The following is a 20,432-nucleotide window of genomic DNA, read 5'->3' as shown; positions in this document are numbered from 1 at the left end:
GTGGGTTACATGAAACAGATATGGAAATGGTTGTTTTCTTTGATTAAACTATGGACGTAAAGTTGTAAGCCCCATAATTTAACCGAAAGAGTGCGCTGTGGTTTGGTTTGGCTTCGTTCAGGGTGTTGGTGACGTAATCACCATGCGACCCGCGATGCCCAAACAATCCACGGCGCTGACGCTTCAGTCGCGCAGTACTGATAAGTGGCCTCGTTGGCTTTGAATAACCAATGTTTCGCTATACAAAATGACAATTTGTCAGTTTTTCCTTCAAGGTCGTTGTCGATATGGCGACAAGTGTTGGAATGAACATCCCAGTGGAGGAAGAGGCGGCGGCGGTGGCGGTGGCTTCAACAGCAGCGGCCGTGCTCCACCACCGCAGCACCAGCAGTCCCGAGGCGGCGGTGGCGGCGGAGGAGGAGGTGGGTTCGCTAGGATGGTTTTTATAGTAATCAAAGGTTTATAGGTATAAAAAATGCATGTCAACCTCTTAACTCCCACCTGAACCAAGGACATTTTCTCCAGTTTGACTTCTTCTAAAAGCTTGTGATGAAAATACGCGCCATTATAGCAATGCAAACGAGACGTAAACAAGGATGAAAACACAACAAAAACGTGACAGACAAGAACTCAACAAAAAAGTTACAAAAACACATTTGAACACACAACAAAAACAGGTCAATAATGCAACAAAAATACAGCAAAAAAGCTTTCAAATGGCGTGTAGGCCCTTAGGCTGAACTTGGAGATTTATGTGCTCGGTTAAGGCAGAGGTAAAGCGGCTAAATTACCCAATTACAAGTAAAATGGGTGTTTTGTTTTCTTAGCAGGTTTTGGGAATCGAGTTTGGGTGAATCCTTCCCAACAGCGAGGAGGAGGAGGAGGTGGTGGAGGATACGTACAGCCCTCCTCTTTTGGCTCTCGGGAAAATGATCAGTGGAGCCGCAGAGGAGACGGTGGTGGCTCTGACTGGGGTGGCAGAGGTGGTGGAGGATTTGGGAGAAGAGAAAACATCAAGAGCTCTGATTATAGCTTTTCACAAAATCGATTTTCAGCTCTTGACACTCCAAGCACATTTAATAAAGGAGCGAGAGCAACACCAACAACTGATGATGACAATGACAAAAAATGGTTTGTTTGTTCAGGTTTTCGAACTGGACATTTATAATGCAACATAGTATTGATCTTTGTGTATGTTGTTTAGTGAAGTGATTCAAAACGACATGGAGATCTGGGACAGCTCAGGACAATGGGCTTTTTCCACCTACTCCGCTTCTAAGAATCCACTATCAGGTTTGTACAACTGCACTTTTCTTGTCAATACTTATGTGTTATTGTTGCATTACATCACAATTACAGGTCTGTCAAATTCCTTGCAGGATTTACAGATCTCTCCCCAGAACAGCTAAGACTGGAATATTACACCTCAAGAGCGTCTGGAAATCTGGAGAGCTATGTAGGTCTACAGTTGTTCTGTTTATTCTTAAAAAAAAAAAAAAAAAAAAAGACTTATTGGCATTTTTCATGAATTCCTAAACATTTATTTTCTGTTTGCCTTTTAGATCAATGGTGTGAATCAGTTGCTCAGCCAGTGGAGAAGTAGAGTTCAAGAGCTCAAAATAATGAATGCCACAACCAGAGCAGCTTTGGTGAGACACTAAATATGTAACTCCATTTTATACTATAGTTTGTAATACTTTGTAATTTATCAGTTGCCATCTTTATTTCGCAGCTTCAAGAACTAAATAACGATTCATCACAAGGCTCCTCAGCAGGCTTTGGTTCAACAAACACAGGATGTACAGGCGACTTTGGTAGCAAAAGTAAATATTCATTTTTATTTACGGCACTTGTCTGATGTCTTGATTAATGTCTGTAGGCTTACTCTATTGCTATGTTATACTTATGTAGAGTGTTTTTAATACATTTACATTTTAAAACGTCTTTTGAATCTTTAGGTTTTGGGGCATCTGACCAACTGAGCAGTTTCAGCTTTGCAGCTCCAGCGTCCGGGTTTAGTTCTGCGTCAGCTCCTCCTCCGTCTGGCTTTGGCAGTGCCCAGACAGCACAGCCTCCCTCCGGTTTTGGAGCCACCCCTGCTCTTCCTGCTTCCTCCTTTACCTTCGCTGCTTCAGACAAAACAACAGCAGTAGCTCCTTCAGGCTTTGGCTCGGCATCTGGTTTTAGTTTTTCTGCCGGCACTGGAGGAGCATTTGGCACTGGTTTTGGGGCTCAAACACCCGCCCCTTCTGGAACAACCAATGCATTCGGGCAACCAAGTGCATCTGTATCAGCCCCTACTGCGCCTGCCGGTGGAGCCTCGGACTTGTTTTCTACTGAAACCAGTTTGACTGCGGAAGAAATTAATCAGTTTAAAGCCAAAAGATTCACCCTTGGACAAATTCCCCTGAAACCTCCTCCTGCTAATCTGCTGGTTTTGTGATTCTGTGCAATTAATTATTTACCATGTTGCAACAAACCATGTATAGCACAATATAATGATCTGTTGAAACAATATTTAGTTTTTAAGTCAATAAATTATTTTTACAACTTGAAGTGTTTTGCGTAATATACTGTGCCTAAGAAGTAAGGATTACTATTCTATTACTTGCATTCATTTTATACGCTCCTGGAGCCGCCACCTTCATGTGGTGGAGGGGTTTGATTAACTGAATGATCCTAGGAGCTCTTGTCGGGGGCTTTGTGCCCCCGGTAGGGTCTCCCATGGCAAACATGTCCTAGGTGACGGGTCAGACAAAGAGCGGTTCTGAAGGCCCTCATGAGAGACCAACAGGCTGGTGCTTGTGATCCACAACCTGGCAACGGACAAGTGGAAGAAGATGGATAGATTTTATAACACATTCATGCTTGCACTAGGTATCAACACAAACATTGGTAAAAACTATTGTTTAACTAGAAACCACATGTTTAGTTTATCTACATTGGCCCCTCAAAAGCTCTGTTTAGCCAACTAAAATGATGGTAACTGATTTTAAACTAATTCAAACGTTACCAGTTTAGATCAAAATGCTGCAAATATTAAAATATTGATGTATCTTTTTCACGGTTAGTCTAAAATCAATCTATCCAGCTCTATTGCTGTTATACACGTCCCTCATGCCACCACACGTGGGCGCCCTGTTCCTTCGCTCCCCTCCTTCCTCTCTTGTGTCCTCCTGTCTTCAGCTCCGCGTCTGACTCTGCACTCTCAGCCGCGCCTCGGACGCAGTGTAACCAAGAGCTCCACCATCCCCACACCAGGCAGTGAAATCAGGAATAAACGATGACATTAATACTCAGAGCACAGAAACCAAGTATTGTCTGACCACCTCCGAGCTCCCCACTGCCTCGCCGCTCCCCGGGTGAGTGTCTTTTTTCATTGCACAAGGTGCGCTATACGGCTGTTTCTGCTAGTTGCTGCTCTGCTTTCCTGTTCGCTGAGAAAAGGAGGCTCTTTTTTTTTTAAATTTTTTTTTTAATAGAGACATTAGCTGGATTTGCAGAGTAAAGCATTTTCATCAATTCTCAGTGAAAGGTCTTTGGTCATGTTCCGTCATATGAATTTTTGTCATCATGTCACATAGGTCGCAGCGTCCATACATTGACAGTGTATGCATCTCCAGTGTGTTTGCTTGACTTCACATTCTAATTTCTCTTCCGGCCTTTCTTTTCTAACATTTTGTTTAAATGCATACGGTTTTTGCAATGTTTTACTTTATTTTGCGAATTGAAGATCGAGCCAAGATTGTGTCTATGATCTAGATTCTAGTCTATTATGATGTATCAGTCTCTACGCACTTAAGTAAAAGCAGCAGGTATTTTTGAAAGCAAATTAGGTTTGGGTCACCTACCTAAACTCCCCATTTAATCAGTAAACGCAACACTCATTATTGTTATTATTGTTATTATTGTTATTATTGTTATTATTATTATTATTATTATTATTATTATTATTATTATTATTATTATTATATCATCATCATTTCATTTGTATGTCTCTGACCCAAACATCCAGATGACTTTCAGTTCCATTGCAGTGTTTGGCCCAAATGTAGCATTTAAGGGGAGCATTTGAGAATCCTTTTTCAAGAGAGCAAAACTTTTAACGGGAGGCTGAATGAATGTTTAACAGCTCCGTCCTTACATTTTACCTTTTCATTTGTAAGTAAATGTAAATGCAAATATAAATATAACGCTAGACTTTGTAGTTATACTTTGATGAGAAGCATAATATTAGTTTATGCTTCTCATCATAATATAGCATCATAGCATCATAATATAGCAAACTATAAACATTTAGATTTTAGTGTGAAAAGTGATAAGGAAATATGTAGGGCTGCACGATATGGAAAGAACTTGCGATATGCGATACGGTTGTGCAATATAGCTGTAAGGCAAGGCATGTTTATTTATACTGTGCATTTCATTTCATACACAATATGAACAATAGCAATAAAAGTTCAAAGTTCAATACGGTGTGTTACATTTAATTCAAACAAAAATCATAGGTCATTTGTTATTCAGCAAATTGTCTCGAACCAAGACTTTGAAAAACACAAAATCAGGACTAAAAATTAGGCCAATATGGAACTAAATTAGGAAAATTAGAGCTAAAACTGAACCTTTGTATGTTTATAAGTTCTGTGTAGATCTCAGTCAGATTGTTGACGTTAGTGGTTTTGAGGTATATTGTGGCTTCTTGCAATACAGATATTGTATGTTTTTTTATTGAGTGAGTGAGTGAGTGAGTGAGTGAGTGAGTGAGTGAGTGAGTGAGTGAGTGAGTGAGTGAGTGAGTGAGTGAGTGAGTGAGTGAGTGAGTGAGTGAGTGGTGGTGGTCGGAGGGGTCGATGGCACACACAGGTTCTGTCAGTCTACCCCAGGGCAGCTGTGGCTACATTGAATAATGACGACAGTGTAGCGCTTTGAGGAGCGTGGTAATACAGGCTTGTAAAGCGCAATACAAGTGTAAGCCATTATTATTATTAGTATTATTTTTCATGTCCGATTGTTCTTCCATATACAGTTGTCATTTCAGCAAAGATCCACATGATTCATCTAATCAATCTCCATATTCATATTTTGTCTTTTACCAGATAGTTTGTACACCTACAGTTAATAGTACAGTGCCCTGACTAGCTTTTTCCAACCAGGGAATTAAAAAAGATTTAATACTAATATATACTGAATAATCTTAGTTTAGTTGGTCACTTTGTAATATTGGCAAGCTCCTCGAGGTAGGGGGTACTTGGAGTATAAATAAACGTGAGACAGAATAGTTTGAGAACCACTGCTATCGACCACCGTCCACCACAACCACAAAACCCATTTGGCTTTTCCAGCAGACTTGTTATTTTTTTTTTGTTTGACATAATTTTGGTCGGGTACATTTCTTTGCAATGGCATGTCTGCTGGTATAATTATGCATATATTCATATTTCCGTGATATAATTCTGCAGCCCTAGTATTATATCGCTGTTGTTTGGATGTTGTGAGGATGTACTTCGGCAGCCTCAGAAGAGGCTCAGTGCTTTTGCAACATCTCTCCTGCACAAACGCTCTGAAAAGGCCAAGTTCATGCTGAGGTGTGAGGGTCCAACAGATGGCTACATGTGCACACATGCATACACAAACAAACAGAGCAGCTCAATGGGAAAGTAGCCTGGTCTGTTTACTGGTTTGCTTTGGCGAGGCGCACATCCACAGTCATCTAGCTACACAGACACAGCCTAACCTTTATGCTCTGGTCATGCACTTCAAAATTGTTTGGTGAAAAAGTTATGGCTTGGCGCTTTTGATCTCATCCTCCTTTGAAATGTTGCTGGTACTACAAAGAAAAGGGCAAACCTCAGTGAACAAACCTTTAAGATCTGTCTTTAAAAGCTTCTATGACCAGAGGGACATCAGAACTTCTATCAAGTAGACTTTAATCCATTATGTGAGGGTCATACTATTTCTATTAAAAGTCACACTTACTTGAAGCCTTAAATATAGCAAACAGGCAATACAATCAAAGAACCTGATCCACCATATGCATTCAAGAATACAGCAATATCTGCGACACACACATCTCTGTTCGAATTAAAATTTTCAAGTTTATTTCATCATTTAAATTCAAAACGCTTCCCTCTGTTTTAGGTGCTTGGTCACTCCCTCTAGGCGGTAGGGGAACTTTCTCGATGCCAATAAATCTGAGGAAGCTAATATCATTGTTGTTATCATTAAAGGGCGTAGCCACTGGATAGTCTCCATCACTTCTGCGGATAGAACTTAGTTTCCTGGTCGTCTTTCCAATGTAGGTTAGACCACATGGACAGCACAACATGTAAATTACGTGGGTGGACGCGCAAGTAATCATACTTTTTATGGGATACTTTTTGTACATGAAAATTTTAAATAATGTTTAAAAACATTCACTCATCAGTAACCACAGGTCTTAGGGAGAAGTTGAGGGTCAAAAAAAGTAATCAAGGTTCGAAGTTTCAGTGACTTTTGCCACTTGTTCCAGTTATTGGGGGCAAAAAACTAGAATGTGGAACCAGGGTTATACGAGCACTTGACCTTAGTTGTATTTCGTATATTAAGAAGTGAATGGAGAGAAATATGTTAGAAATATTACAAACATACATTATAAAGATATAAAGTTGGGTTCACATTATATCATTTGCTGATAATAACATGTCAGATTTAGTGTAGGGCTTATGTAACTCTATAGAGGTGGCATAATTTTTCAAAGAAACATATATTTCAAATGTTTTCCCTCCTCTCTGTTACTTTGTTTCTGAGGGATTGGGTCCACAAACCTGCCATGTTAAACTTATGGTTTAAAGGACAGGCCACCGCTTTTTCATACTGAGATATGTTCTTACCCGAGCTTAGACGAGTTGATGTGTACAAAGAAGTTGTTAGCATTTAGCCTCTCCTCCTCTCCTCTATGGGGCCAAATGGGGGTGAAGTTAGAAGCGACCAAGCTCTTCCACGTTTCCTCTATTTAAATACGGTTGCGTGAGCGTTTACACGATCCAAGTGTAGTTACACAAAATTAAACATGTCCATTTTCTAAGTGGATAAAAAGGGGTACTATATTGTAAGGCGTAATATCACCTTACGAGCACTTCACTTTACTGCATCAACTCGTCTAAGCTCAAGTAAGAACATTATCTCAGTATGGAAAAACAGTGGCCTGTTCCTTTAAAGTTCTTTCAAATGAAAATACCTGAATGACGCTACTGCCTCCTAATACACATCTCTTAGAAAATTATACCACCTTTTTTAGTTTAATGCAGAGATATGAACCATAAAACAGGTCAAACTAAACTAATAAGCAGTTTAAAAGTAGCTACCATAACTATTGGCTGTCATGATGTCACGTGAACCTAAATCAATCTTCTGTTGTCTCCTTCAGCGCTGCCTCTGTTCTTCGGCCTTCCACCAGCATCACCATGAGCAGCGTTGGCGGTCTGAATGTGGTGCGCTCCTCCAGTATCTCAGGGGCAATGTACAACCTGGAGAAGAGCCCCAGCAGCGGAGGGCCCGACACAGCCTCGCTGTCCGGAAACAAGAAGAGGAGGTCCAGCTTGGGAGCCAAAATGGTGGCCATCGTGGGTCTATCCCAGTGGAGCAAGAGTACACAGCAGCTCAATCAACAAGGTCAGTGACTTAAGGATTCACAATCTCTTTTGTGCCTCAAAAAGGTAACATGTAAATAAGCCTACCTGGCATCCAATAATGATATAAAGTCTGTCTCTAAACATCCTTCGACCAGGAGAAGCTCATACATGCTTTCATCTCAAGCAAGCTTGATTATTGTAATGGTCCACTGACAGGCCTCAGTGAAAAACAAAACAAAACATAATACATCTAATACGGCTCGAGTACTTACCGGAGTTAAAAGGTCTGAAAATAACACAGGTCCACAAAACATTACATTGGCTTCCAGTTCATCATCGAATAGATTTTTAAAGTTTTATTTCTGGTGTTTATGTTCTGTTAGTAAAGCCCAGAGTTCAGACTAAATATGGAAAAGCAACATTGAGCCGCTCTGCTGCATGTAAATGCAATACGATCAGTCCCAAATATGAATATCTTTAAATCTAGGTTAAAGACCGCGATTTGTGGATCTGATGACCGTCGTCACTGTGACCCCTCACATTCCTAAATTCTATTTGTTTAAAATACTTCTTTTATAGAAAATATATTGTGTTGAAGTTCACTCATGTTTTATCTCTGATACATTGAAAAGTATTGATGGTCTCTCAGTCTTCAATTCACTGCTTCTTTCTTTAGTCAGCTTGTGCACATTCCTGTTGGACATGATGTTTCGTCCTGGAGTGAACTTAAGGATAACCTTTTATAGAACAGTGTGTCTTTAGCCTTCCTGCTTCTTGATGTCTCTCTTGGTTGTTACGTGTGTTCATGCTGATGGTTGTCTTGCTTGAGCTCAGAGTAATCTGTGATCTGATCAGCCATTATGGACAATACAGTTCTCTCTGTTCAGAAATACTGACTTCAGACTTCAAGAAAGATACAGTAAACAACACCATGTTAACCAAAATCCAAAACAGTAAGATATACCTTTGTTGCGCAAAATGCTACTGTTGTTGGAGAGCGCTAATGCAGTGTGACTTTTTTTTGTATTGGACAGGACGGCTCAGGATTGAAAGGGACTTTAAAAATGCTTACTCACAACCAAAACAAGACACAATGGAACTAAACGAGGAAAATCATGGCATAACTGAACCTAAGCACATTTTTAAATGTGTTAAACTCAGATAGGAGCCCTCAATGATGTTGCAATTGCATCTTCTTGCGATGTGGATAATGCGTCATAATTTATCACGATTAACAGTAATTTGGTTATATATTGTGCAACCCAATCTGCTTGGCCACCCAGTTCAAATATTCAGATCTCTTCGTTCTTACCAGAAAAAAGTCCATGTACTTGTTGTTCTAGCACCTCTTTCAGCACTGCAGATTGGGTTGGAAAGTAAACCTGTTAACAACTAGCATTGTCCATCTGACGTGTTGCCTGTAGCTTTGGCCGGAGCTGCTGCAGTGAGGAGCTCATGATGCGAGACACCTCTGTTCTGGGAGTGTGTGGCAGATTCCTGGAGCCTAATCAAACCTTTCGTTAGAGCAGCATCACAGTGACGTTTAGTGGCTTCAAAAACACCATGGACACTTCTGTACCAGGCCAAGGCACTGCGCTCTGGTTGAGCGTGTTCCAATGAAAGCAACACTGTGGTATGATGGCCTTAAATGGAGGAATTACTTTAAAGTATTGCAGGTATAAGCAGAGGATTGGGACTCGGGAGAAACTGACTTTACCTGTTTTGTTTTTAAACATTCATAAAGGTTTAGGTTGTGGCAAAATATGCAAATTTCTCCAAAACAAAAAAGTCACTGCCTCAAAGTGTGTCATGGACAGCAGTTTTTCTTTCTTTTTTTTTTTTTAAGAATGAAAATATTTATAATAATTTTAACATTGGAGGGTTACATAGAGGGGTATGAATACTTCAAGAACCCATTGTATTGTCAATATTATGGAAGACTGTACTTGGTTAAACATGAAATATTTGTCCTGTGTGGTGAACCTTTTTAATATAATCAACTGAACACCCCTGAAATACTGAAGTAAGCTGACCTTCTCACCATATTTGATGTTACATTTTATGGCAAAATTTTACTTGAGCTATTCATTGATGCTGTTTTTATAACGGTGTGAGGTATACTTATTCTCTAAGACTTTCAGTATCTAGCAGCGAAGCACATCAAGTGGGCTCATGACTTAAGTCTCTAACCTGGAAGCCCATTGTCATCGTTACGTCCAATCTCTATGTACAATTCAACCAGCCACTGTCTTATTGCGAGTGTCACTGTCTTCCTGTTTTGTAACAGACGTGTGCTAGTGTGGAGCGTATTTTGAAGCTGTCTGTGTGTGCTATTTATTGCTCTCTATTATTAGTTGTGGTAAAGGGAAAACGCAGCAGTATCTCAGGTCTAATGGATGACTCACTCAGGTTTTATCTCCTGAGCAGGATAATCTCCGAGTGCAAAGACAAGGCTTACCTCTTCGTGTACATCAGATAGGGACACACACAACTATTACACAAGATGCTATTTTGGCTGTTGGAACTGTAGTGTACCTGCAGATCGGTGGATGTTAGGGAAGCTGCGGTGCCAGCATTGACGGAACCAAAAATAGCACCGGTGTTATTGCTGCCATTGGGCTCCTGATGTTTAGTCCATGACACTTTCCTCTTTCTTAGCTCCCAGGAAAAAAACATTGTGTAAGGCTTTATGCACTGTTAGAGAATTAACAATGGTGTTCGAGAGGATAGATGAAAAATAGGCAGCAGTCTGGATGTCTTATACAGGAGAAGTTTATTTACCATCGGTGCGAGACCCGGGGACGTGAACTCGAGACATTGCGCTAGTCCTACCATTCAAGTCTGTCTATGCTTCCACAAAAAAGGGATAAATACCCTCTCAGAGTGTCATACTGATAAGCAAGCAAATATTCTGTGGCTGAGAGTGGGCGCTTGAGCACCACAGTCAATGACAGAGATAGTACGACTGAACAGCTTGACCCAGTACGATAAATAGCGATTTAATGTTATCCTCTACGTGTCGTGCACCACCAAAGGATTGTTTTTGTAATACAAACAGACAGACTTTTCCAATAGCTGAAAAGGAGTTTCACTCCTGGTCAGGTTTTGTTTAAATCTTGGTTCAGTGTGTTTGTTAAGGCTTGACCCAGTTTTGATCAACAGTGCAAAACTATTGTATAGTGAACTGAACTCATACAGTATTTGTCCATCTGAGTGGGGGGCTCAGACATAAATTGTGTTCCCTTTACAATTGACTCCTATGATCACAGGAGCAGCAGGACTTTGCACTTTGTTAATAAATGGTACCCAATGACTACCCCAGCCCAGAACCAAGACTTTTTCCATTTATGAAACTGTTCCTTTGTGTAAATAAGAAATAGTTGCAGTCATGACTGTCCTGACTTCTCCCTTCAGGACGGGACATTAAAAGGGCTCTAGCTTGTGAGTTACCAGTCTTTAAGGGACTAGGTGCAAGTTGGTCATTTTATACTCTCTACTGCCACCTCAGGTCTTTTACGTAACTGCAGCTTCTATATCATGCTCGTGCATGACGGCACTTCGGACCCAAATTAAAGGAATAGGCCACCGTTTTTACATACTAAAATATGTTCTTACCTCACTTTAGACGTGTTAATATATCCCCGTCTGGTCTTTGTCCGTGCGCTCTGTCACGCAAACGGAGCACATACGCAGCCTCTCCCACATGTCACATAGCTCCAAAAAAGCTCACGATAGAAGCTACCAAGCTCTTCCACGTGTTCCCTATTTAAATAAAGTTACGTGAAGTGTTTTCATGCGAAGTATATTTACCCAGAAATGTAGCATGTCGATTTTATAAGCAAATAAAAAGGGGGACTATGTTGTGAGGCGGTCTGATACGAGGAGTAAAACGTCCGCGCAGTAACTCCTAAAGGTTATTGACGGAAGTGAGCGGGGGAAGTCTTTAGGAGTTACTACGCGGACGTTTTACTCCTCGTATCAGACCGCCTCACAATATAGTCCCCCTTTTTATTTGCTTATAAAATCGACATGCTACATTTCTGGGTAAATATACTTCGCATGAAAACACTTCACGTAACTTTATTTAAATAGGGAACACGTGGAAGAGCTTGGTAGCTTCTATCGTGAGCTTTTTCGGAGCTATGTGACATGTGGGAGAGGCTGCGTATGTGCTCCGTTTGCGTGACAGAGCGCGCGGACAAAGACCAGACGGGGATATATTAACTCGACTAAAGTGAGGTAAGAACATATCTTTGTATGTAAAAACGGTGGCCTATTCCTTTAACAACTTTTTGAGTGACAGTTGTGGTATAGGTCTGAGCTCATTCTACACCTTAGGATATGGCTGGAACATGTAGGAGGAGGAAAATACATCATTTTAACATTTTTAAACTACAAGAGGAAGAAGAAACTTCTGAAAATAGAAGCAAAACATTCTCAACTCAATTATCAACACAGTCCAGCTGATGATATTTGAAAATCCTTACTATAATCTATTTCCTCATTATAAGAATCAATATTCAATATACGTAGCTGCTGATGCTGTTTTTCAAGAAACAAACCTTACCCTTTTCCCTCATTATTATTCTGAAATAAAGCATAAACAACATTAATGAAGCAGGGAAGTATTCCTGCCAACAGAATTAGCCCATTAGCTGCAGAGCTCATCAGAGCGAAATTACCTCTGAATGTGATTACACTATAGACTGCAGCGTGCGTGCCACAGTCCTCACAGATTTCCTGTGGTACATTTACACAGCCATTGCTTTTCTGTTCAAACATTGATTGGCAGCACAGCAGTTTTGAATAACTTACTCTAGATAAGAATCTTTCCAAAAAAATTTTTTTTTAAAGCTGCATGCATCCAACCTGATCTGAAAAGAATCTGACGCCTGTGCCAATCACTCCTGATCCTGCCCTGACACCACCGCAGCGGCAAAACCATAAACCTCCTCAGAATCTCCATCTCCTCTTCTTCATCTCCAAGCATGAGGGAGACACCCCAACATTGTTTTATTGCTGACACTTGCAGTGCTAAAGTTGATACATTTTGTCACCACCACGTAATTATTGGTCGATCTGATATCACCAAGTAATTAAGAGTCCAAGGCTAAAGTAAAGTTGTTTGCCCAGGACAAATGTTACAGCCAGCCAATCAGCCTAACGCTAACCCTTACCCTAACATCGGTCCTGGGCAAACAACTTTGACATTGGCCCTGGACTCTTAATTACTTGATATCAGATCCACCATATTTATTTCTCAATTGAATTCTCTTTTGAGTCCCACCGGGTTGATTTATGTTCAGGCAAGAAAATTAACCAAAATCAATAATCAGTGGTTGACTATTAAAATTGGTAAAAGTTATGACAGAATTCGACCCAAGCAAATTTGTCTTTTTTGATTATGGACTGATAATGTCTCACAGCTCCAACACTACAGATATTTCTAGCTTCAGTTTAACAGCGGCTTTTAAACTTTTCAGACCAAGTATCATGAAAACTGATATATTTATTTTGGATAGAGTGTTTTGCAATGTATTTGTACAGTTGCATTGGTCAATTACACAGTTAAGCTATTTGGATTAGCACACTTCTGTGACGCAGATTAATCCCAACGCTCTACCTTGCATCTTCTTTATCCATATTTAACATAGGTACCACTGTCGCAGATCCACAGCAGATCTTTTATCTAACCCTAACACCCGTGCCTGGTTACCGTTGCTATGCTAGCCGGATTGTTGCCGTCACCGGTGCATCGAATAGGCACGTCAGCGCGACCGGGGAGTCTAAAAACAGCTTTCTATATTACAGGATATAATGAGAGGGGCTTCATCAGTGCTCCCTCCAAAATGTCAGGGATGTTTTATGGTAATCGAGCCTCACAAACATACGCTCATTGCTGCATATCACACGAGTATTGCCCCTGTATGCATTAGTTAATTCCTTTTATATGCAATGTGTATTACTCTTGTTTAATGTTGATGTCAAGCCTCGCTTTGTTGCTATATGTGTATGTATTTGCATGCTATTGTGTGATGAGAAAGCGACTGTACTTCAAGAAGACACTGCACACAACCTTGTGGCACTGTTGGCCCAAAGAAACATGTCATCCAATGCAGTAAGCAGTACCTTACGTAATAATGTTGACGCCCCTATTGAACTTGTTGAGTGGTACATAATGTTATGTAAGTATGCATTAATATACGGTACTTGCAGTTGTCTGAACAAAGCTATAGAGGCGGTCCGATACAATACGAGGTTAAGGTATAATATAGGGAAAAGGGATTGTTAATTGGTCCAGTTCCATGTTAGAGAACAGACTAGTGTGTGATTAAGAAGTGAGAGTCATTCAAAGGCCACAGCGGTGAAGACAGAGGGGGAGAAGGCTTGTGCACCGGCCGCTGCTCTTGGTGCAATGCAGAGCAGATTGCCATGGAAACACACGGAGGGAGAGCGCCGATGAGGAGGAGGGGGATAAATAGGATGGAGCAGATTCGCGGTGCTTCGTACTGTGTTCGGAGGGGGTGAGAGGGGAGGGGCCAGTAACAAGTGTTCATATCAAGTCCAATAACAAGATGGATGGCCACTACAATAGAGTTTTGTTAACTCCTACATTTTACCATTTCAAAGGTTCGGAATGGCTTGGAACCTGCATGAGGAGAACTTAACTCATGCTAAGTTTTTTACTCTAAAACTCGATCCTGACGTGAGTTGTAAACCTCTCCTTTTTCCATACAGTAGAGATTTTTCTGAATACAAAAACATAACTGATGTTTATCTCCTTGTTGAAAGACAAAATCTGTTTTTTTGACAATCTACACTAAATCTGGCCTGAAAATTGGTATCGAGTTTTATGTATTTGGGTTTAAAATTGATGATAGATTGTCTTTTAAATTGTATCCAAAATGTCATCAAAAAGTGTAGAGTTTCACTAGGATGTTACTATAGAAATAAACCTTGCTTTTCGTTCACTGTAAAGAAGAGGTTGGTGGAAGCTACATTCCTGCCTGTTATTGACTATGGTGATGTGTTGTATATGAATGCTCCTGTACAGTGTCTTGGGATGTTGGACAGTTTATACATGGGGCTCTGCGCTTCATAAGCAACAGTCGACCTCTTACTCACCACTGTTTGTTATGCTCTAAAGTGAATAGGGTTGCACTTCAGGCTCGTCGACTCTCTCATTGGTATGTTTTTATTTACAAGGTGCTTCTTGGAAGGCTTCCTTCTTATTTATCTTGTATTTTAAAAGTGAAGCAGAGTCAGCGTAGTCTTCGTTCTAATGACAACTTGCACTATGTTGTGCCTAAAGCACGAACTGAATTGGGAAAGACTGCTTTCAGATACTCAGCTCCATTTACATGGAACTTACTGCAGAAGGACTTAAAATCACTTAATTTTTTAAAATAGTTTCAAGTCTCTTGTGAGGTCAGTCCAGATCATTTGTGTGTGAATGTTTTAACTAATGATGTGTATGTTTTTTCAAATGAATGGAAACATAATGGCTTCTAGAAATTCAAACATGCACTCTGTAACAACGTCATGAGGGCCGTTCACCTAGAAAAAGGATTGGTAGAAAATGTTATAATGTTTCAAACGTATGTAAATCAAATGTATGTTAATGATGACGTTAAAATGTTATAATATAATATTCATCTACATTTAAAATCAGTTTCTGTACTGTACCATCAACATACCCAGGGACTACAGGTGGAAATTAGCATTTTTGCTACAACCTGGAACAATGCATCATTCCTTTTGGTCAATATTAAATTGTGCTCTGTCCCTGTCTAAACCATACCATACCATACCATACCATACCATACCATACCATACCATACCATACCATACCATACCATACCATACCATACCATACCATACCATACCATACCATACCATACCATACTGGTTGTATGTTGCTGGTATAGTGTTGCTGGCTGCACATCTTGGCCACATCTTAGTCTCTCTTGTCAAAGAGATCTAAGATCTCAATGGGACTTACCTGGTTAAATAAAAAAAACACACCCAGGAGCATCAACATTGGAGAGAAGGTGAAGGTGAAGGTGAATTTTACTGTCCCGGTAGGGTATTTTGTCCTCTGCATTTGACCCATCCTTTGATGCCGCTGGGGCGAACTATAAAGAGCAGTGGGCGACGGCAGTGCCCGCCCGGGGGCCCATTTCCAATGTGGAGCCATGCTGGTGATCAGTGTCACCTGGCTGGAGGATTCACCTGTTGTAAACGATTTTAGTGTACCTGGACACTTCAAACTGCAGGGTTTTCAGTTTTTTCTGAATAACATGGAACATTTTAAGACCGCCAGTGTGAGTTAATGGCAAACCGCAGTGTCATTAAGTGTGTTTTTTGAGACGATGACGGCCAAGACTGCTGTCACCATGGCGCCATTGCTCAGGTGGCATTGTCTGGTCCAGATCTGAGGTGGGGGTTGCCATGGCAGCGGGTGCATGTGGTCTGTCTCAATGTGATGCTGCAAACACACGTGCGCCAGTCCAGACACACACTCTGCCGGATTATAAATAGAACGCTGCATGAGTATCTTTCTCACCCCCTGTGTCTGTCATTTTTCAGTTTTTGGCTCAGCACTTGCTTGTGCACTTTCTTTTTATACAAAATGTGGTTGTGTTATATTATCATGCAGGCCCCACATTCAAACCTAAGATATGTCACATCTTACTTTTTATTTGGACTTTATTTCACCTTACCTGTGTGGCATATTGACCTAAAACAAACTTAAAAACAGGTCTTTTTCTACACTCATTGCTCATACTAGTAAGAGTGTACATGACTCCAAAATAATTAATTTAAGATTAAAAAGTTGCTTTGTTTCACTTCATGTTATTAATTCATGACATTTCAACAGACAATGGGACAAAGAAGCTACGTAGCACCATCCGGCGGAGCACAGAGACTGGTTTTGCAGTGGAGATGAGGAGCAGAGTGACGCGGCAGGGCAGCAAGGATTCAACTGATGGCAGCACCAACTCGAACAGCTCAGATGGAACGTGAGTAACCAAACATTTATACAATTCTTCAGCTATTCCCGGTATGTCTGATCGCTGTTTGTCTCTCTCTCATAGGTTTGTCTTCCCTACGCCACGACTGGCACCAGACCGGCAGTTCAGTGACTTTCTGGATGGACTAGGTCCTGCCCAGATTGTGGGTCGGCAAACTTTAGCTACACCCCCCATGGGTAAGCATCCAACCACACTCCAACTTTTGCAATGGGTAACAAAGACTTGCAAATCGAGAATCTTCCTGCCATAGATGGGCTGTAAACATTTGTGCGTATATTAAACATGGCAGCAAAAACTCTTTTTACATCAAAGTCACAGCAAACTGGCCCATCAAGTAAAACAAATAACAGATAAAGTAGATCTGTAGCTATTTAAGGACATGAAGGTAAGACTGACCACATTCTGACATATTGTACACACTAGTGGGCCATTTATAAAGATCAGTGCTGAATAGTGGGTGCAAGCTGGAGAATTGCATGAAGGCAATCAAAAGACTGACCACAGACACGTAATTTACCATTTGAAATAGCATGCATGACTCTATTCGAGCCCCAGATCTGATGCTTATTCTCTTTTTCACGTTCTACTTGTTTTGCACATAAGCAAACGCTTGGCAAATGAGCCCCTAAGTCCTGCTCTTTTTTATGACAAGTATGTCATGAAAGACTTCCAATCATCTACTTGACATCTAGCTTTGTCTTGTCTTTTGTATTGATTTATATGATCAATACAGCAATGTTTTTTATCTTGTGCTTTGAATAAAATAATCAAGTTTTATTTGTAATTCTACCCTATGTATCGCATTCTATTTATCTTGCTTTCTTTCTTATCTTACCAAGAAGGGAGATGTGTAAACAGCTTCCCGCAGTGTGTAGGTTCACCTTAAGCACACTCATGTATCCACCAAATGAAACCCAAACAAATTACATTGGTTATCAACTTCAAACCAAAAAAAGAAATAGAGAAGAAAAAGCTTTGTGGTGTGAAATTGTTATGTCTCCCTCTGCTGGTGGTTATGAATTGGATCGTACTGGAGCACTGCTGTTGAAGATGACAGGGCATGAGACATTGTTGCTCATTGATGTGTTTTGTTCCTTTAGGGGACGTCTATGTTGGGATGGTGGACCGAGGAGGACAACTGGAGGTGGAGGTCACTCAAGCCAGAAGCCTGACCCCAAAACAGGGCTCCAAGAACTTACCAGGTAATAAAGGATTTCTAAATTCCCTAACAGATACTACTGCTCACTTTATGTTGTTGTTTTCACAGCAACTTATGTGAAGGTATATCTATTGGAAAATGGAGTGTGTTTGGCAAAGAAGAAAACCAAAGTAGTAAAGAGAAACCTGGACCCCACATACCAGCAAACTCTGCTGTTTGATGAAAGTCCTCAGGGCAAGGTTGTGCAGGTAAAGATTTATCCTTTTCCTACTAATAAATGTGTTTGCATTAAAATGTAATGAGATCATTTTATGTTGGCTAATTATATAAAATATGTGGTTGCCAGGTAATAGTATGGGGGGACTATGGGCGTATGGACCACAAGTGCTTCATGGGAATGGCCCAGATCCTCCTGGAGGACTTGGACTTGTCGGCCACAGTCAGTGGTTGGTATAAGCTATTCCCTACCTCCTCTCTGGCAGACCCCAACATCGGTCCCCTGACCAGACGCCTCTCTCAGTCATCTCTGGAGAGTGCCACCAGCCCGACCTGCCCCTAGACATCGACACAGACTTGTGCCGTGGTAGGGCCTGCAAAGGGAGATGCACACTCACATGTCATGTACTGCCATCTGGAACTGTACATTTATACTGTATGTGTTTAAAGTCTCACACATCACACTGTCTTGACTTTGACAAGCCGCTTCTGAAAGCGGTCACACTGAATTAGATGTAGCATTAACATTTCACCATTTCGAACAAGGAGTCACCTGATGCCATGTCAACATTATGAGTTTTCAGATCTCATCCCAGGGCCGTCCAAATGCCAATTTATAAACTCTATGCCAAACTAAGAAAACTTTATTTTTTAAAACCAAAGCAATTGTCATTGTTGTTACTATTGTAGATGAGTAGTAGTATAAAATGGATATGTAGCAAAGTCTGTGACTTAGATGTAATGCAAAAAAGAAGAGCATTCTTTACCCTAACAGGTAGAACATGGGCATGGCTTAAATATTTATCCACATAATGAATATTATGTGAAGTAGCCACATGCTCTGCCATTGAATTATTTCCTCACCACAGAGTGGATATACTCGATATTTGTGTTGCTGTACATGTACCAGCTGAATTCTGCATGTTTGCTTGCTATCCTCCTAGAGACATTGGAAAGTGCTTAAGTGCTTTAAATATTTTTAGCTTGCCTTGATCAGTGTAAAAAGTGTATAGCAGCACTTTCTTTTGCTTTTGGAAATATTTTTAGTGAAGAGTGTTGAAAAGATATGATGGCAGATATCTCCATTGCATTGCCACATGCAGGACAATGAGAAGAGTTCTTGTGCACAGAACAAAGGTTTTTGCAGCTCTAGTCTGAAGGCTTTTACAATCCTTGGTTCTCAGGCGTAGCCTTCAGTTTTACACCAATGGCATTATCTTTTTGTACTCTACAATCTGAAATAAGAAAGTATTAGACAGATTAACCTGATGATATGCACAAAGTTTACACCAACTCAAACCTTTAAGGCCCTTTTGAATATACTGTACATTGTTTCTGACTTCTGTCAGTGTGAACTGGCCAGCAGGGTATCAGCATGACAGCATTTCTATCAAACCACCTGGATGTTTTTTTTTTTTAAAGGCACTTTATGTAAATGTATTTCCATGACAAACGCTGCTGCAGAGATTATGTTTGTTCTGTTTGGCCACAATGCATTGTGCTTTTTACTGATCATGTGACTATGTGGTAAATAAGGACAATACAGTCAGAGTCAAAGCATTCAACATCAGAATATAAATCTCTTTAATGGTGCCAGATCAAAAGAGAAACCACTTGGTTCACATTATGATTATTTCAGCTGATTTTGATTTTCAAGTTACAGGAGCGTGTTCTTTTGCATTTCTTTAAGAAAAAAAGGATGACTCAGACCGAAATATCACTTAACACAATTTAATCAAAGGGAATTCTCTCTGGTATTCTTGAACTTATGGAAGGAGCTTGCTGTTGTTTCAACCTTCCTATTCTATTATCTATTATCTATATCTATCTACATATCTCTGTCTGTCTCTCTCTCTCTCTGTATATTTTTGTGAGCAGCTGGCATGGTATTTTAAACCTCTGTACACGTTTGATTTCAAACTTGATTCTTGCAAGTGGCAACCTGTTTGATGCTGAATCATTATTATTTGACTTAATATTTAAAGAACAAGTCACTTTTTATGGGGTGTATTTGCAGGCGAGCCCCTTTGTGGTATAGTGTTCACCAAAAATATCGACACTTATTTGCATAAAGGAAGAGACGCTGTCTGAAGGAGTTCTGTTGGATTTTATGGGGCAGATATAAAAAGTCGATGGTTGGAGAGACCACTAGAACGTTTTGTATTGTGTGTATGTTTCCTAAAGAGCAGCAGGTAGTGTACGCTTTGAGGTTGGAATGAGAGATTCTGGTTAAAGAATTGAACACAGGGCTTTGAGTGATTGCTTTATGATAAGGGGTCTCCAGACTATGTAATAAATGCTATAACTACATTCTCCACGAGTCCCGGGAAGAAGTTATATAGCAAAATTTAAAAGAAGAAGGCAGAATTAATGAGTGAATATGAAATGTGTTTCCTCCGCTAATGTGCCCAC

The 20,432-nt window shown here is 40.4% G+C and overlaps 2 protein-coding genes across 2 annotated transcripts; both read left to right on the top strand.

Moving 5' to 3' along the window:
* Window positions 1-154: 154 nt before the first annotated feature.
* nup42 (nucleoporin 42) lies at window positions 155-2,537 on the top strand. The gene is made up of 7 exons (XM_079571403.1): window positions 155-422; window positions 831-1,131; window positions 1,205-1,293; window positions 1,380-1,456; window positions 1,563-1,649; window positions 1,733-1,823; window positions 1,959-2,537. The coding sequence occupies exons 1-7, from the start codon at window positions 248-250 to the stop codon at window positions 2,441-2,443; spliced, it is 1,305 nt and encodes a 434-aa protein (XP_079427529.1). The 5' UTR covers window positions 155-247; the 3' UTR covers window positions 2,444-2,537.
* A 640-nt stretch (window positions 2,538-3,177) lies between these two features.
* rims3 (regulating synaptic membrane exocytosis 3) lies at window positions 3,178-19,613 on the top strand. Its single transcript, XM_079571325.1, has 7 exons — window positions 3,178-3,362; window positions 7,406-7,650; window positions 16,492-16,633; window positions 16,709-16,821; window positions 17,746-17,847; window positions 17,913-18,052; window positions 18,151-19,613. Exons 2-7 carry the CDS (start codon window positions 7,443-7,445, stop codon window positions 18,361-18,363), a joined length of 918 nt encoding a protein of 305 aa, XP_079427451.1. The 5' UTR covers window positions 3,178-3,362; window positions 7,406-7,442; the 3' UTR covers window positions 18,364-19,613.
* Window positions 19,614-20,432: the final 819 nt, after the last annotated feature.

This window comes from Gobius niger (genome assembly GCF_951799975.1).
Source record: "Gobius niger genome assembly, chromosome: 14".
NCBI lineage: Eukaryota > Metazoa > Chordata > Actinopteri > Gobiiformes > Gobiidae > Gobius > Gobius niger.
The sequence above is the reverse complement of the archived record's forward strand: the minus strand, read 5'-3'. Positions and strand labels throughout refer to the sequence as shown.

Coding starts and splice junctions, on each gene's coding strand:
- nup42 (XM_079571403.1), top strand. CDS start 248: ATGACAATTTGTCAGTTTTTCCTTCAAGGTCGTTGTCGATATGGCGAC. Junction 1,457..1,562: donor CTGGAAATCTGGAGAGCTAT/GTAGGTCTACAG, acceptor TTTGCCTTTTAG/ATCAATGGTGTGAATCAGTT. Junction 1,824..1,958: donor AGGCGACTTTGGTAGCAAAA/GTAAATATTCAT, acceptor TTGAATCTTTAG/GTTTTGGGGCATCTGACCAA.
- rims3 (XM_079571325.1), top strand. CDS start 7,443: ATGAGCAGCGTTGGCGGTCTGAATGTGGTGCGCTCCTCCAGTATCTCA. Junction 16,634..16,708: donor TCGAACAGCTCAGATGGAAC/GTGAGTAACCAA, acceptor TCTCTCTCATAG/GTTTGTCTTCCCTACGCCAC. Junction 17,848..17,912: donor GGGCTCCAAGAACTTACCAG/GTAATAAAGGAT, acceptor TTGTTTTCACAG/CAACTTATGTGAAGGTATAT.